Source organism: Sciurus vulgaris (assembly GCF_902686455.1).
Source record: "Sciurus vulgaris genome assembly, chromosome: 15".
NCBI classification, from domain to species: domain Eukaryota; kingdom Metazoa; phylum Chordata; class Mammalia; order Rodentia; family Sciuridae; genus Sciurus; species Sciurus vulgaris.
Window position 1 is genome coordinate 68346911 of NC_136476.1, and position 17616 is coordinate 68364526.

Consider the following 17616-nt stretch of genomic DNA (forward strand, 5'->3'; position numbering starts at 1 on the left):
TGAGCCTCAACACAATATTATCACTCACTTCAGCAGGCCATAAGGATTAGATGAGGTTACTGTACATAAAGCTTCTACCATACAGTATGTCTGACTATAATAAATGTACAATAAATAGTAGCTATTATAATTAACTAATGTTTATTTACACTGACTTCATCTACAAGCTACTGTCAAATGATTCCCCCAAAAAAGAATGATACACCAAATGTAAAATGTTCAAATTTAGCAAATCTAGATAAAGGATATTCAGAAGTTCTTCACACCATTCTTATAACTTCACTGTAAATTTGAAATTGCTTCAAATGTAAAACATTAAAAATTCCTGTAATGTATATTCAATTGTTTAAAAATTTAATTTTAAATTTTGTTTTTTAATTGTTTAAAAATCTGATTTAGAAATTTTGACATTCTTCACAAGTATGAGTCACTGATCCAACCTGGAATTGGACCTGCCTTAGTTCCCTCTGGCATTTTTCTCTTTACTGGGAATTGGATGAAGTCTAACAACAGGAGGAATAAGAAGGGAAAGAAGAACAGACAGTATATAAGAGACATGAGCAGTGACTCCTCGAAACACACAAACAACATTCCTACACTAGCCATTCTTATGCTCCATCAGCTGTGGTCACAATGAGGCATCAAGAGTTAGACACCACAAGTTTCCTAGTCGAAGGGAAATGGATTTAAAGGCTTTTGCCCTGCAGTTTCCCTGACCAATAGCTTCTCTTGGCAACTTCAAGCTATGAAAAGGTATTTCAACACAGGATCTTTGTTAGGGATTCATTTTATGTGCCTACTGTTACATGTTTCCTACTGTGAATGGTATAGTTACTGAAAACAGAAAGTCCTATACTACATTGATGGATGATACGAGATCCTGCCTTTAAACATTCCAGAAATAAAAAGAGGGTTGATAGATTAAATAATGCCCACTATTAATAATGCCACTGATTGCCCACTAGAGTGAAGGCAGTCTGTTTTGCACTTTATTATAAAGCAAGGACCTAGCAGTGTGATAATATTGTAGAACTCATAAATACTGGTAAAACAAGTAAGTGAATGGAGAAGAGATGTTTGCCTGGGAGGCAATGGAATCACAAAGGAGAGTACAATTCCGTCAGGAGAGTTGGGCAGGCTTTTTGGAGTTCACTATATAATGACTCTACTTTTGTTTAAAATTTTCCATAATGAAAAGTTTAAAATACACACAAAAAAATTCAAACTTTATCCTAGTTGATTATGAAGATATTCTGCTTCTCTGATTCACGCTTTTTCATTCGTTCTTTCATCTTTCCATGTTTCTAATTTTCCATATATTTCTATATTCCTAAACTCTTAAAATAATGGCATCAAATGCAAGTTGGGAATCCAGCGAAGCCTTCATTTATTTAAACAAAACTAGAACAGATTTTATAGGAAAAAGATGGAAGATCAGACATCATCAACCTCTCTCCAGTGGTTACAATGTTGCTGACATTCAGAGAGATTCTAATACAGATAAAATTGACTTTAAAAATACTGAATGGGGCCAAGCACAATGGTGCATGTCTACAATCCTGGCTACTCAGGAGGATGAAGCAGGAGGATTCCAAATTCAAGGCCAGAGTAGACAAATTACAGAGACCCTGTCTCAAAATAAAAACTATTAAAAAGGCTGGGGGGGAGTCTCAGTGGTAGAGCACCCTAGTTTCAATCCTTAGTATAGGAAACAAAACAACCCAGAGGCCTGAATTCTAATACTGGCTTTCTCATTCAGCTGCCTTGGTTCTTAGCCTCAAGTCTCCTCTCTCTTCCCTCAAAATCTCCAAGGGCCAGGAGCAACCTCTCTTCCAAAAAGCCTGCCCAACTCTCCTGACAGAATTATACTCTCCTTTGTGATTCCATTGCCTCCCAGGCAAACATCTCTTCTCCATTCACTTACTTGTTTTACCACTATTTATGACTTCTACAATATTATCACACTGCTAGGTCCTTGCTTTATAATAAAGTACAAAACAGACTGCCTTCACTCTAGTGGGCAATCAGAAGCTGTGATAAATGCTATGAAGAAAATGAATGGGAGTCATGATCATACAAATAATTGAAGAATCTACTCTAGTTTGAAGGGTCAGGGAAGGCTTTTCAAGAAGCATAGTAATAACCTGAGAAGGAATAAGGACAGCACTTTTAAAAGTTAGAGTAAAGAGGGCCAAAGAGGTCAGTATACAAAAATGTGAATGAATGTCAAGAACCAATGCTAGAATAGACGAAGGCCAGATCAGGCCAAGTTAAGATACTTATCACAATGTAACTTGAAGGTCATCTCCACTACCCTGGGCATCTAATGGACAGAAGTTAAATCACCAGACTTGAAAGCAACTGGAATTACCAGCACCCACTCCCCTCTGCTAGCTGGTTGAATGAGTAGGTTTCCCCTTCTACCTATATTGCACTCTTCTTCATTCAAAATTTATAAGGAAAGGTCTTCCCATGTAAGTGATTTAGTTAGAACTATGCCTGCACAGTGACAAGCCTGACGCTAGCAGCCAAAAGTCAGCTTGTGGTAAATAAATAAATAAAGGTTTAATTAAAAATCTCACACTAACAATTGGAGAATAATGTAAATACCTCCACGGAATCCATCAGACCTTGCAAGAGGAGTTTCTGGTGAGGAAAATCCCCATCCCCAACTGGAAAATAGCCTAATGTTTGGATTGCTCGTTCTTTCATCTGGAAGAAAACAGAATTTCTCTTTTAGACAAAATATATAACAGCTTTATCCCAGAACAGTGTTTCCAAAATGAGATGACAGGAAGGACAGTCTGTCAAACTAACACATCCACGTCTACATTTTTATAAAAGCATCCAATTTTACAGTATATCTGTAAGATACTAAAGGTAGAAAGATATAAAAGTGAGTCCATTAATGGATCCACAGCTGTGTTAGAAGAAAAAAGCCTTCAGTCTAAAATATCCTTTAAACCATCAGGGTTAGAACTGTGAGTTCTGAGACACAGGCGAAATCACGTCTCAAACACTTTCGTAGCCTTTACAGGTAGGTACATGACCTCTCTGTGGCTCTTGTTCACGTTATCTCATGAACAACTATGCCTACTTCACTAAACGTTTTGGAGAATTCAGTTTTAAGCATTGTAAGTGCTTAGCATACTCCCTGGCACATTACAGGGATCAACAATAGCTGGTAATGACTGGTTTATAATAGCTAATAAAAACTATCGTATGTGATCTCAGAAAGTTTTAAACAGAAGCTAGACCACAAGGTAAGATTATCAATGTTAAAACTGCAGTAAACTAATTTTTCTCCTCATTAAATCATTTTTAAAACTGAGGTACTTTGATAACAAAGTTTTAAAGTCTATGTAAATTGTTACCCAAACCTAAAAAAACTACAAATGTCCTTTCCTTCAGATTATTCACACTACTTACTAATGACCAGGCATCTTAAAACCAAATTCATTATAGAAGGTAAAGACTTAAATCTGCTATAAAAGAACTAAATCGTTAAACTACTTAACACTTTATTATAATCTACCTTGTGCATAACTAAAGATTTCCATATGAATTTAATATTTTCTTCAAATCTTAATAGTGAAAGGCCTAAAACGGATTAAGTGGGTCCAAAAATGCACATACTACAGTTGTACACAAATCACCCATAACTTAAAAGCAAACAGGAGTCTTTCTTCTTTATCATTCTTTTAGCAAATCCTTCCTTCAGCTACAATGCCATCTCTCATTATAATTTAATTTTATTCACTTACATACCTATGAATGACAGAATTCCAGAAGGGAAGGAAAACAGAAAGAGACTTGCCTTATTTGTTTCTTTACTGGAAGGAATTCTATTTAGTAAACTTTCTACAAGATGTAGTTTGGTAAAGCCAGATCCCTCATTGTGGATTGGGAGTGGACCATTTCTGCCAATTTCACCCAAAGCTGTACAGGCAGCAATTGCCAAGAGAGGTGATGTACTGTCCAAAAACGAGCCTGTAAGCACATTTAACAAAACAGAAAATAGTCTACTACTTATCTTTGTGATCTAAAGATTTCAGCAATGTATTAAAGATTTTTTTTTTGAAGACAGCAAAATAAAATCAAAATCTACAATATCTTTTAATTGACCATTTGTGTACCTTTACTCAGCAATGGTAAGTGGGTAGAGCATCCTTTTTGAATGTTTAATTTTTTTCCCCACAACAGAATCACCCTTGTCATATGGAAATATGTAGGGAAGAAAAGTACGAAAGATACTTTCATTGTTACTAAAACTAGAACTTTTTTGAGTTTCTGTTAAAAAAAAAAAAAAAAAAAAAAACTTGTGCATTTAAAGTATAACACTATATAAAAAATAAAAAGGCTGTATTAAAATTTAACTTAATTCAAAAATGCAACAGTCAAGTCAGCACAGACATTAATGACCTATTGTTTCTGTGGCACTCTGAATGAGCTCCTCTTGCTCGGGCAGCAAATCTGTATTTGTCTCCAGGTCTTGCTGCTCGGCCATTCTCATCTTCTTTTTAGCCAAGTATCTTCCCACTGTGAATCCCAAGGCAAGCAAGGATCCATGCTGTATCTCAGGGCTCTATATTTAACAACACAATAGCATATGTCTGTCTCTTTCTCACACAAAAAAGAATATACTAAAGTAACTGTTTATTAGAATCATGTCTCTGATAAAATTACTGTTTATGACCAAAAAGGAAAAAGATCACTTCAATCCACTAAGATGTCAATGAACGAAACTAAGGAACAAGAGAAATCTTGAGTTTCTAACAGAGAATGCTGAGAAGTCAAACTGAGTCTTGATTCACTTCAAGTTTTAGATACCCTAATTTCGCACACACTCCAACTCTGGGTACAGTGACGGTCTTAACACACTTCTATATCACTCATGCTTTCTTCTGACTTCTGCCACTTGTTTTGCTGCAATATCATAATTTTCAAGAATAACTTCTCCCTATTACCAACAAAACACAATAAGCAGATCTTATTTCTAATTGTTAAAACCTCTAAGCACGAAGGTAGTAAAGAAACATTTTGAAAGGAATTTGTCTTTTCATAAGCACAGTCGTAACTGGCAGAAGTGGAAGAAAAAAGGAGCCAACGTTTCTAAGTACCAAGTAGCACTAGGGATTCTCATGAATTTAATCACCCTGTCTACATGACACCTGAAACCACGCTTTACAAACACAGCTTTCAAATCTGTTAAATGAACCAACAGGATCAATATATTATATATCTCACTTAATCTTTATAATAATAAAAGCTAGGAATCTTAAGTTCATTTTACAGATGGGAACACAGAAACTAAAAGTAGTTACATACTTTAGTAAAACCCTACTATCTCCCATAAAAAAGAATGGAGACAAAACTGAAAACATACATGATTGTCTTTCGTAGTCTTTATAAGTTGTTCTATCATTGATTTCAACTCATTTCCCGATACTGTTGACACAACCACAGAATAAAACAATGCAGCCAATTCACGCATTTCTTCTTTACTGCTATTCATCAGACTCTGAGCAGTATAGAAAAATAAATAGGTACATGATATATTATCATCTTTCTACTGACGACAAACATTTAAAATTAACATGACACATTTTAATGTTCCACCTCTTTAATGTTTGATCTCTTCATATTCATGAGAAAAAAAAAACACCATTTGCTATTATTTTAAAGTAAAATGAAAGTTAAACATATACCAAAATCTTAGGCACATTTTCATCAAAAATACTAAAGTTCAAAATGGGTAAATAAACACATGATGGTCTGAAACAGAGGTCAGCAAACATTTTCTGTAAAGGACCAAGTGGGCTTTGTGGGTCACACAGTCACTGTTAAAAATACTTCATTCTCATTCTAGTGCAAAAGCTGATAGAAAACAAATGAACAGGAATGGCTCCATTCCAATAAAACATTAGGGACAATATAGTTCACACATGTCATGAAATGTTATTTGTCCTTTGACTTTTTTTTTTTTCCGACCATTTAAAATATAAAAACCATTCTTAGCTTGCAGATCATTAAAAAACACAGGAGTCAGACCATATTCAGCCCATGGACCATAGTATAAAGATACTTTATCTAAAAGATCAAACCTCAAACACTACAGGGTCATTTTTAAAGCAGGAATTCTTCACAAAGAATAAAAAATCTTTTCAAATTAGAATCATTTCATGAGACCAGATTTTCCAGAAAAGTGCAAATTTCACATTTCTTGGTAAATTACATTCATATTTTCACAATTAAAGATATGATCTATATATTTTTACCAAACTCAAGCTATATTTTTCAAAAATGAACTGCATTTCACAGCACAAGAGGTATACAAAACTGGATGAGCCATACTTCTACTTTTTAAAAAACTAATCATTAGTTGCCTGAAATTCAAATTTAACTGAGCATTCTTACATTTTTATTTGTTAAACCTGGTAACCCTTTTGATATGCTCATGGGATAAGAATACTCTGATACATGGCTGGAAGAAGCTCAACTGGTATCACCCACATAAAAGGTGTGTGGCATTAGCTATCAAAATTACAAAGCATGTGTCCTCTGACCCAGCAATTCTACCTCTGGAGAATCCATCTGAGACATATACTTCCTTATATGCAAAATGGTATAATGGCAGTAGACTAAAGGACTATAAATCATTATCAGTAAGGATCCAGAATAAATCATACAATGAAAAATGATGAGGCTGTTAAAGAGAAGCTCTCTCCAGTTATAGAGGAATAGCTCCAAGTTTTATTGTTAAGTGAAAGAAGACACGAAAACATATGCGTTAATATGCCACCTTTTGTCTAAAAGAAAGGAAAAAAATTAGAAAGTTTTTTGTGTGTAAATGTGTACGTAAATTCTGGACACAAAATAAGTAACGTCTGATATCCTATGTATGACTATCAGAGGCAAGAGAGGAAGCGGGGCCAGGGGGTGTTTAGGTGGGAGAGTTACAGAAAGACATTTTACATATTTTTAAATTAAACTATGCAAATCCATTCCTCTTTTTTAAAAAATATTTTTTGTTGGCTGGATATAATACCTTTATTTTATTTATTTATTTTATGTGGTACTGAGGATCAAACCCAGTTCCTCACACGTGTGAGCCCAGGGCTCTACTACTGAGCCACAACCCCAAGCCTTAATTTTATATATATTTTTTTATATGGTCTGAAGATCAAACCAGTGCTTCACGCATGGCAAGCACTCCACCCTGGGCTATAAACCCCAGCCCTTCATTTCTTATTTAAAAAAAAAAAAAAAAAAAAAAGACCTTTTGAAACAGAAATGGAATTTTTTTTTTTAACTGATATAACTCTCAAATTCATTTCCCACTCTCACCCAGATTGGTCGATGAGATATACTGACCTACTCCATGTTTTCTATTAATTGTTTGATGAAGGATAATTTTCAAAATGAACTAAAAGCTGAAAAGGCCAGAGTAACACTAGTAGAAAGAAGAAGAAATCATGAGATTAAAGTCTGAGATATCCAAATTCAAAGAGGAGTATACATGCACAGGACATACCTTTATCCATTCTGTTTTGTCTACAAACTTGGTAGCCAACTTTTCTGGATACACTGACACAGCTTCCAATAGACAGTACATTACCGGCAAACCTAAAGAAGAATTCAGAACTTTTAAATTTTGAGAAAAGGAATGAACTCACAGGGATCACCAAATGCCTTTGAAACATGAGGTTATCGTTCAAACACAAATTCCCTCAGTTCTACAAAAACAAAAAAAATGTACAACTTAAATGTAGTATGTGATCCAATATAGCAAATCTACAGATTAGCTATCTACCAAAAAGGGATGTCCTTCTCTTCACATCAACTTCCAAAGTAAAACTGTATATCTACTGTTAGCATTTCTTTCTGAAAAGAAAACTATATCAAGTATAAATCAGATAAGTTTAGAATAGAAACAAAGACTAATGTCTTGTTAGGTAAGTGAAGAGGGAGAATAATTTTGCTATAAATTCTTAACTGAGTTTTAAATAGGATTTTTGCTTATGTGCTTTAACATCTTTCTTTGGCATAAGCACTTCCTACCTCCAACACCTGCTAATAGCTGCTGAAGCAGGCCAATGTAGATCTGAACGGGGTTGGTTTCTCCACTCTTATTAGATGATGATGAGGCTGTCTGGCTGCTTGACATTAAAGTCCGTATGTAGCGTCCAATGGCTGGAGCGTGATCTTGCATATCAGCCAAACTCTGAGAGGTAGGCACTACCCCTGCACTGTGAGCCAGGCACATGCGCAAATACAGGACTATCTAAATCCAAGAGAATATCAGATAAATTTCTCAAAAAGTCAACATGGCAGGGTATTCTTCAGATTGACAATTTCCAGTTTTGAATCCCTCACCCTGCTTCATAAAACTTTCTCAACCCCCATGGAAGCTGAAAACATGCCTCAATGTTTACTAAATTGCCATAATGGAGTAAAATTTATATAGCAAGCTTTTATGAATTCAAGAAGTATTTCTTTAATGGAATTAAAATATAAACCAGGTGTGGTGGCACATGTCTACAATCCCAACACCTTGGGAGGCTGAGGCAGGAGGATGTCGAGTTCAAAGCCAGCCTCAGTAAAAGCAAGGTGCTCAGCAACTCAGTGAGACCCTATCTCTCAATAAAATACAAAAATAGGGCTGGGATGTGATTCAGTGGTGAGTGCTCCTGAGTTCAATTCCCAGAAACCCTTCCCCTGCAAAACAGTAATGTAAACTCAACTTTTTTTTTTTTGGTGTTGGGGACTAAACCCAGGGCTTTGGACAAGCTAAAATACATGCTCTATCTCTGAGCCACACCTTAACCCTCTTCTCACTAGACTCTAAATAAAATTACTACTTGTAATTTAAGATTACTACTTGTAATTTAATTAGTGCAAATCAATAATCTGAAACACAGAATTTCCCTTAATAAATATTATAAATCAATCCTCTTCACCCTTCAAACCTATAAAACCCTGACAATCTCAACATTTCAGCTTTAAAACTCAAATTTAACTTGCCACAACAGCCCCAAAGCAATCAATACAGAGCATCCAGTTCTTTCACAGAAAAGGACCTCACGTGGGCCAGAGACATGGTCAGTAGTAGAGCACTTGCCTAACATGTGCGAGGCCCAGGTTTCAATCTATACCACCAAAGGGGAAAAAAAAGTAAATAAAATAAACCCGAGATAACCATGAATTAAAATAATACCAATTACCAAATAATGTTTTTTCAGGATTTTTTGTTTTGTTTTGTTTTAAATAAATACCCTGATAAAGAACAATGATACTACAATATGGGCTTAGCTACAATGAAAAAGAGCCCAGATACCTCTTTGGGAGTGAAGCCATCTTTTACAATCTATACAGGAAGCTGAATACAGATATATGAAAGTCCTACCTCTCCAAATGCTGCTGGATTAAATGGAAGGACAGTAGTCCCGGTCATGTATTTGACTGGAGTTTTCATTCGATGGGAAGCCTAATAAAAGTAAACCCAAAACAATTACTGAAAAATGGAGCACATGTGCCCTTCCTCAACTCAAAACAACTATTTCTAGTTACATTACTGTCCAAAGTTTGCATCTTTTTCTAATCAAAACATTTTCCTATTAATCCTGCTGTGTATGTCCCTCACATCCTCAATGGCAGGTGCCTTTTCCCCATATTTTTACTGGCATATTTAAAAAGAATAAACCTCCTTCATACATCTACTGACATCGTCATCTCAGGTCACTGAATGCCAGTTACTTTCATTAATAATGGATGTAGGAGAAAAACACAAACATAGGGCATCTTCAGGATACAAATATGACAGTTAAGGAAAACAGAATCATGACTGCTGCATACTGATCTGCAATTCCCTTAAGGTGATTACCTAGCAAAAAATGAGGATCACTAGTAGACATAAAAGACAGTTAGGTATCCTCCAACATATTCAAAGAAACACTGTTGTAAGAAGTGGGACAGTCAGGGTTATGGATTCTTACTGACAATACTCTCATATCCACCGTACAAAAGCAAATTTGCAAAATCAGATGGATAATCATGGTGAGAAAAACCTAAACTGCTCCCTGAGCCTTCCTTCAATTTATGGTATCCTAAATAGTGCTATTAAAGATAAAAAGTAGTACCCAGGAGGTTGAGACAGGACAAATACAAGTTCAAGGCCAGTCTGGGCAATGTAGTAAGATCCCATCTCAAAATAAAAGGCTGGGGATGTAGCTTAGTGGGTTCAATCCCCAGCATCACTATTAATCAATCAATCAATAAATAAATAAACTTTAAAAGGAGGGGCTAGGGATGCAGTTCAGTGATAGAGCACTTGCCTACCATGCACAAGCCTTGGGACTTGATCCCCTGCATTGCAAAAAATGGAAAAAAAAAAAAAAAAAAAAAAAAGGAAATATATTTTTAAGCATATCAAATCAAGGGAAAAAATTTAAAACACGGCCAAAAATGTTAAACAATCATGAAAAAAATTAAAAGTCATTCAGTTTAGGTAAAACAGATCAATTAAATTTAAAAATTATATTTTTTCTCCTCACTTGGTATCCCCCTTACTGTAAATATTAATACTGCTAGAAACTACTATATTTGACCCTAGTGGTTATATTTTTCACTTAAAAACTTTTTTAAATTTTCATCATTCATTATATGTTTCAAGCTAATTATCTGAAGCCAAGTGCCATACCTTTTCTTGGATATAATACACCATTTCTGGGAAAGAAGGCATCTGCTTAGAAGCACCTTCTTTTTTGTTTCTACCAGGAAGACACCTTAATACTCGTTGTGCTTCTCCATGAACTTCTTCACGTCTTTCAAAAAGACAAATAAGAATAAAAAATAAATTTCACCAACTGGAAAGTGATCGTTCAAAGAATGAAAACAGGAATTTTATCTGGCAGCTAGAATTCTGAGAAAATGCATTAAATATAGTCTTGGCTATCTAAACAAAGAATCAATAAAATGTATTATAAGAAATCAATTTTTTGGAAATTTCTTATAATTCAGAGAATCATCTGCTTTGTATCTTTGATTTTTAACTCAGAGAAATAAATAAGACAGGTTATTGCAATCCATTATGTAAGCATCTATGTGTGTGCTTTTCCCTTATTAGAAGCAAATCATAAACAATAACATGTTAAAATTCAATGACTGTCCAATGTTTTCTACACTCCCCAAAGTTTCACACTTCTGTGTAGTCCAGCTATAATTCTGGACAAATGGTAATTGATAGGTGACATCAATATTCAAACAATTTCAGACCACCCTACTAGACTATGACCTCAGCAATAGTGTTATTCATATAACACAGAAAGGTCATTTTAAGTCCATAACTGACTTTGAATTGAGTAGTTTTCCTAACAATACCTTACAAAAAAAATAAAAGAATTAATAAATAAAGCCTCAAGTTGTCAGAAGATTTTCATTTTACAATTTTAACTAAAGAAAGAAAACTGTTGAATTAGTTATGCTTTGGTTTTGAAAACAAAAAAAGTGATTTTCAGTCCTTATAGATAAGGAGAGTGGTTAACATTGGACATAATTCTGGCTTTAACATGACCTACTACCTCAGCTCCCATGCCCTGGAACTCTCTGGCCTCTGGCTAGGAAACTACAATAGAAAAGTGAGAGACAGTAGACCACCAGAACCAAGATTAACAATCCAAAGCTACTTTAGTCAAATTAAATGCAAATGAGTAAGAAGCAGTCACCAAGATCAGAAATCGAAGTCAGGACCTGGCAATACCTACTATAGGTAAGATATCATATGAAAAAATCACAGCAATTTATAAGGAAATGGCATCATGGACATTACAGATATTCGGTTGAGCTAACCAGAATAATGAAACAATGAAAATGGTTATCAAGGAATTAGCCATTTTTTTAAAGAACACGTTTTTTAATAAAATGTTTATTGCAAAGGGTATTCAAATAATCAAAGGATGCAAAATTTTACTTAAATCATTTATCAACATAAATGAGACTTTTCATTATAAGAACCTCATTTAAAAGATACAAAAATTTTAAGTATTGCATGTAATAATGGTCTAGTATAATGAAATACATTGGAGTACTTCATGGATTTCAAAATGTCCCTGACAATAAAAACATAATATATTTGATAAGAGTTGTTTTAATATACACACGTACACCCTATTTTATATGCATATGGTTTGTAAAAGCATGTCCCAATTTCAGAAACATTTAAACAAGTGAATAAATACGTCAAATTCTCTATATGATGTATAATCATATAATTCCTTAATACAAAATCCAGTGTACATATATATATGTATATCTCATTTAAAAACTAGTCGATACAAAATACTTCATCAATATATCAAAATATGTATATCAAACTATCAATGGCATTAATCCTTTTTCCCCTTAAATAGGGCCTTATTTTTAGAGAAATAATTATATTATACATACAATTTAATTTGTTTTATTTGCATCTGACAATTCTATAAGCTATTTCTACATTATCTATCTTATACTGCAGATAAATATGGAATTTATAGACTATAATTATACAGATATACATGTAACCTACACATGTAATTCTATCTACCGAATTACAGAATTCAATACCGTAAGTATACAGGTATATGACTATAGGTCATATCAATTACAGAATTCAATACTATAAATACAGAAGTATATGACTATGTATCATGTCAAGGGCCATACTTTTATAACTGTTTAATAAACTGTTTCTAAATTTCATAGGCCAAAATATTAAATAACACAAATTTTGGTAATTTTCAAATAAACTTAAAATGAACACAAATTCAAATTAACACCTTTGGAAACTTACGGATCTCCTGCAGCTAGTAGGAGCAAGTATCTGGAAGGTATATGATCTGATGGAAACACTGTGCTGGCAAATTTCACGGCCACTTGTCGAACTTGAACTTCAGGCTATTGGACACATAAAAACACAGAGACACCCACCCACGGACCAAAAAACAAAAAAATTAAATTATCAGCAACTCATTCTAGTCACAATGTCACCCTAATTGTAAACAATTCAAAATTTAAATAGACATTTCAATAATTATGCGTCTAAATCAATAAAATCAAAACAAATTATTTGTTCAAACTCTCTTTTTGGAGGGTGGGGAGGTTAGGCGTTGCCCAGAATGAACCCAGAGCCTCACCCATACTAAGAATACACTTTACCACTGAGCTACATACCCTGTCAGCCCTGTTCAATATCTTTGTTGTTTAAAAGTCTTTGGAACAACAGCATTATCTAAAGAGTACTTTTAGGAGATAATAGGATCCGCTAAGTAATGTAGAAAAGACCCACAAAGACTATAATGAGAGAATCTCTCTGTACATGCACATATTCAACCCAAACCAGGGTCATTGTGACAGTTTCTGGCCAATATCTCTGTCTCCCTAACTCACACACTAGTAAAATTCAGATGTTTTGCAAAGAATACAAACAGAAATTACTTGGAACCCCTAAAAATTTGAAGTGAATACCACAAACATTCCCAGATTAGCTCTAAAGTTAACACTGACTTCAGAGCAAAGACTCAATTACATAAATATTAAATTAACTTAAATTAATAATTTATGAATATAAAGTTCAACCAGAAAAGCAGTTTTAGCACCTACTGATCCTAAAGTTTTACCCTCATATATTTTCCTCTAAGATCTTTCTGCAGTCACTGAAGGTAAGATAAGGTAGATTCCAATAAATACATACTGTCCCATCCATTCTAGTATTCTTGCTAGTTAGTGTTTCTTGAGCTACATGGAAGAGCAATGATAATAAGGACTAGTCTAAATTATACGATTAAGCCTAGAGTCTGGATGCTTTAAATGTAGCCTAAGAAAAGGAAAGAAATTAGCTTTGGCTTGGTAACACTACTACATGATTTGATTACATGAACTGAACCAATATCTATAAGCCTGATACAAGTATACCTGTATACTTGTTTTAAGTATTCTACACCAGTAAGTTTCCAGATAAGCCTAAAAATCTTTGTCCATGGTATATGACCATGAACCCTGTGAACTCAACACCAGGAGTATTTGACAATGGGACTCTATATGGTAAAACTCAATCCTATCATATTTTAATACAAACCAGCTACCTTTGGAACTTTAAGAATTCCCTTATCAAGAATATATTAAATTGGGCTGGGGCTGTAGGCCAGTGGTAGAGTGCTTGCCCCTCATGTGTGAGGCACTGGGTTCAATCCTCAGTGCCACATAAAAATAAATAAAGATGTTGTGTCCATCTACAATTTAAAAAAAATTTTTTTTAAAGAATGCATTAAATTATGTCAACCTCATTTCAGTAGGAAGCATTTTATATTAATCTTACTAATATTTTTTGGCATTATTCTCTTTGTCAATGTCTCCTTTCTACTGATAGAAATGAAGGACAGACTAAAGCAAGAATACAATACTTAATTTTATATTGTGTATTATATACTTATGTGTGTGTTTTATCCATAAATATTCCAAATTCTCCTATGAACTCCCACTTTTGCCAAAAAAAAAGAGGACTAGAAGGAAGAACATAGATGGCTTACTTCCTGGTAACTACTTTTGACATATGCAATTTGTTTTTCTTTCCTTCTGCTTTTCTCTCAAATACAACATGATATCGCTCATATGTGAAATCTAAAAAAGTTGATCTCATAGAAGTTGAGAGTAGACTAGCAGTTACCAGACTGGGCAAAGTAGAAGACAGAGAGGGATGAGGAAAGGCTGGTCTATAGCTGCTAAGTTACAGTTAGAAGAAATAAGCTCTGGAGTTCTATTGCATAGTAGGGTGATTACAGATCATGATAACTTACTGTATATTTCAGAAAAGCTAAAAGAAAGGATTTTTAATTTTTTACCACAAAGAAATGATAAATGTTTGAAGAGACAGAAAAGCTTACCCTGATTTATCACATAACATACACATATATTAAAATGTAACATATCCCATAAAAAGGCATAACTTTTATGTTCACTTAAAAACAAGTTTTTTAATGTAAAATGTGTATGCTACCAGCAACTGTCATTCCACCTAGTAGGACCTACCTTTATTAAGTAAGAAGCCACAAGTGCCTCCATCAGAGTTCGTTGTGCTCCTTCCAAAGAACTATATGCTCCAACCATCATAGATAATGCTTCTTGAATAGCAAGTCTTGTCTCAGGCTCTTCCTGTAAGGATGATAAAAACAGTGTTTCCCTCCCTGTTGACCTCCGAAGTGTGCATCTAAGCAGAAAGCATAAACTTACCATCTGTTTCCCTACCTTACATAGGGCTTCAAAAAGCTGCTGAACAAGAGCTATATCCTTAGTGAATAAATGGGGCATTCGACTGTAAGAAAATATAAAGATATCATTATGAACATAAATTCCCATGAGATGAAAGAGAAAATGAAACTACACACAAATTTTCCTAAACTCATATTTTCATCTCTGAACTGTCAGCATAATTAGATTACCTCCCCCAAGAACTCGATATTTTTACAAGTAAATATTTAATTCAACTATCTAATCCAAGTAACCCTTGATTAATTTGTAATTTTTCTAGATATTCCTTCTATAATAGTCCATGCATTCAGTTAACATTTCTGATTTTAACATGAAGTAAAGAGGTAAGACCAAATTGTAATTTAAACTAAAGGTTATGGTAAGAGACATTGCTATTTCATGCCAACAGACAAGGTATAAGGTTTGCCGACAACCCTGTGCTGCACAAGTGGACCTGGGGTTGCTTTCTTCTGAACCCCAAAGCCCCTTTCCCTGCACAGTAAAGAAGAGCAACATCTACTCTACAGAGGCAGATACAGAACTTTTGCATGGAGCCAAAGCAGCACATGGTGCCACCGAGGACACTTGATTCCTATGTCCCTACTTGGAAATACAGTAAATGAAGATGAAACCAGGAGGAATTAGAATGAAAAATCATACTGAAAATAAAATAAATCCATCTTTGAAAACAGAGTCACTTAGAATCATAATATGAACACTATCAAGGGAAAAAGAATCACTAGACAAAAATGACCATAGGGATTATAAAGTTTAGTGTTTAGTAGCAACAAGTACATTTAAGGCCAATCAAACGGCTGTAGGGGACAAAAATTCTAAGCCATTATCATGCAATTCATTTCAAAATCCCATTTCAAGACTACCTTTAATATGGTAATATATCTTCAAATGTAAATTAAAATGTCTTACATCTTCTTTCTTCTACAAAGAAGAGTTTTCTAAACAACTAATGGCCATTAGATACATTTCCTTTCAGAATCACAACAAATTTATTCTCCATTCATTATTAAATGCCACAGCTTTTCCTCAGTTTACCAACAGGATATCTCCCACTGAAAAAGAGTTTACTCACCTGGAGAGTTTTCCAACAGCTGAATATGCCATTGACAGTAGTTTAGGGTCCTTAAAATTAAAAGAAAAAGAAAAAGAAAAGAAGAAAAGGAAAAGAAAAAGAAAAAGAAAAAAAAGAAAAAACAGACAAAACAAAAAATAGTAAACAGCAAAACCTTTTCGCTGCAATTACATGCATTATTTTACTTCTTGCTAAATCTATATCTCACACTAACTACATGATAATAGCATCTGAACGACAACAAAAAGTGTTCAAACCCAGCATCCATCACATTCAAAATGAAAAAAACAAAAAAAAACAAAAACTAAAAACAACAAAAATAAAAACAAAAACAAAAAAAAAACAAAAACCTTGCATTCCCAACCTATTCCAAAAGGAAAACGCAGTGATCATCTACAGAAGGTTTCTCTTAGCTGGTGCTAAGTTCAGGATATTTTCAACACCATGTATCCTGCAAACACCAAAATCCATCTTCAACACACTAGGAAAACAGCTTAACTTATTAAAACATTCATCACTGGTATAGTAAGATCCTCCCTCTCTCACCAAGATTTGCAGTAAGCTGTGGTGTGATTTTCTAAAAATCTGCACTACAGTGAAGAGTTTCCTCTCATTTCTTCTACCATAGCAAATAAGGGGATCAGAGTCATCAAGTAAATTAGTGAGGTTCTCTCCTAAAGAGTCAGATAGAATTTTATATGATTTTATGAAAACCAACAGTCTGATTGATGACTCAAAATAGTAACAAACTTGGGCCAAGTGAAGTTTATACATTTAACCTAGGATTCACCCTTCCACACCTGAACAGCTGCTTACATGCTCCAGATGGATACATCTGTCACGAAACCATGCAGATGTCACCTGGAGGTAGGAGAGGATTAGACTCGTGTGGTTTATCTGGACTCTCTAACCTATTTTGAAATCTATAGCTCTCTTCAAAAACCCCAAAACATTTTTATTTCTACTAACCACTCCAAAGATTCCTTAGACCTTAAAAACCAGGCAGGCATTTTTTCAGTAGGAGAAAAAGCTAGGATTCAGGTCAACCACTCACCCCCCCCAAGCACAGCTGCACAACAAGTGAATAGTTTTCCATTAATATTTGCTAATGTGCCTTCACTGTGCTGAACAATTTATGTATTGACTCACTTTATCTTTACAGTAATCCAGTGGGGTGGTAGTATTATTTTCATTATTGTGATAAAGAACAGTGGTTAAAAGAATTTAAGTAATTCACCAAAGAA

The 17616-nt window shown here is 34.3% G+C and overlaps 1 protein-coding gene across 4 annotated transcripts in view; it reads right to left on the reverse strand.

Moving 5' to 3' along the window:
• ECPAS (Ecm29 proteasome adaptor and scaffold) overlaps positions 1–17616 on the reverse strand; it is a 116909-nt gene that overhangs the window by 29631 nt on the left and 69662 nt on the right. For all 4 annotated transcript variants that reach the window (XM_079112553.1, XM_079112552.1, XM_079112550.1 and 1 more), the window contains 12 exons: positions 16373–16422; positions 15280–15346; positions 15064–15186; positions 12830–12933; positions 10700–10823; positions 9407–9487; positions 8062–8284; positions 7535–7626; positions 5387–5521; positions 4423–4585; positions 3818–3990; positions 2611–2712 (listed from right to left, as the gene is read on the reverse strand). In XM_079112553.1, the coding sequence (XP_078968679.1) occupies positions 2611–2712; positions 3818–3990; positions 4423–4585; positions 5387–5521; positions 7535–7626; positions 8062–8284; positions 9407–9487; positions 10700–10823; positions 12830–12933; positions 15064–15186; positions 15280–15346; positions 16373–16422 (1437 nt within the window). The remainder of the gene's footprint in view (positions 1–2610; positions 2713–3817; positions 3991–4422; positions 4586–5386; positions 5522–7534; positions 7627–8061; positions 8285–9406; positions 9488–10699; positions 10824–12829; positions 12934–15063; positions 15187–15279; positions 15347–16372; positions 16423–17616) is intronic.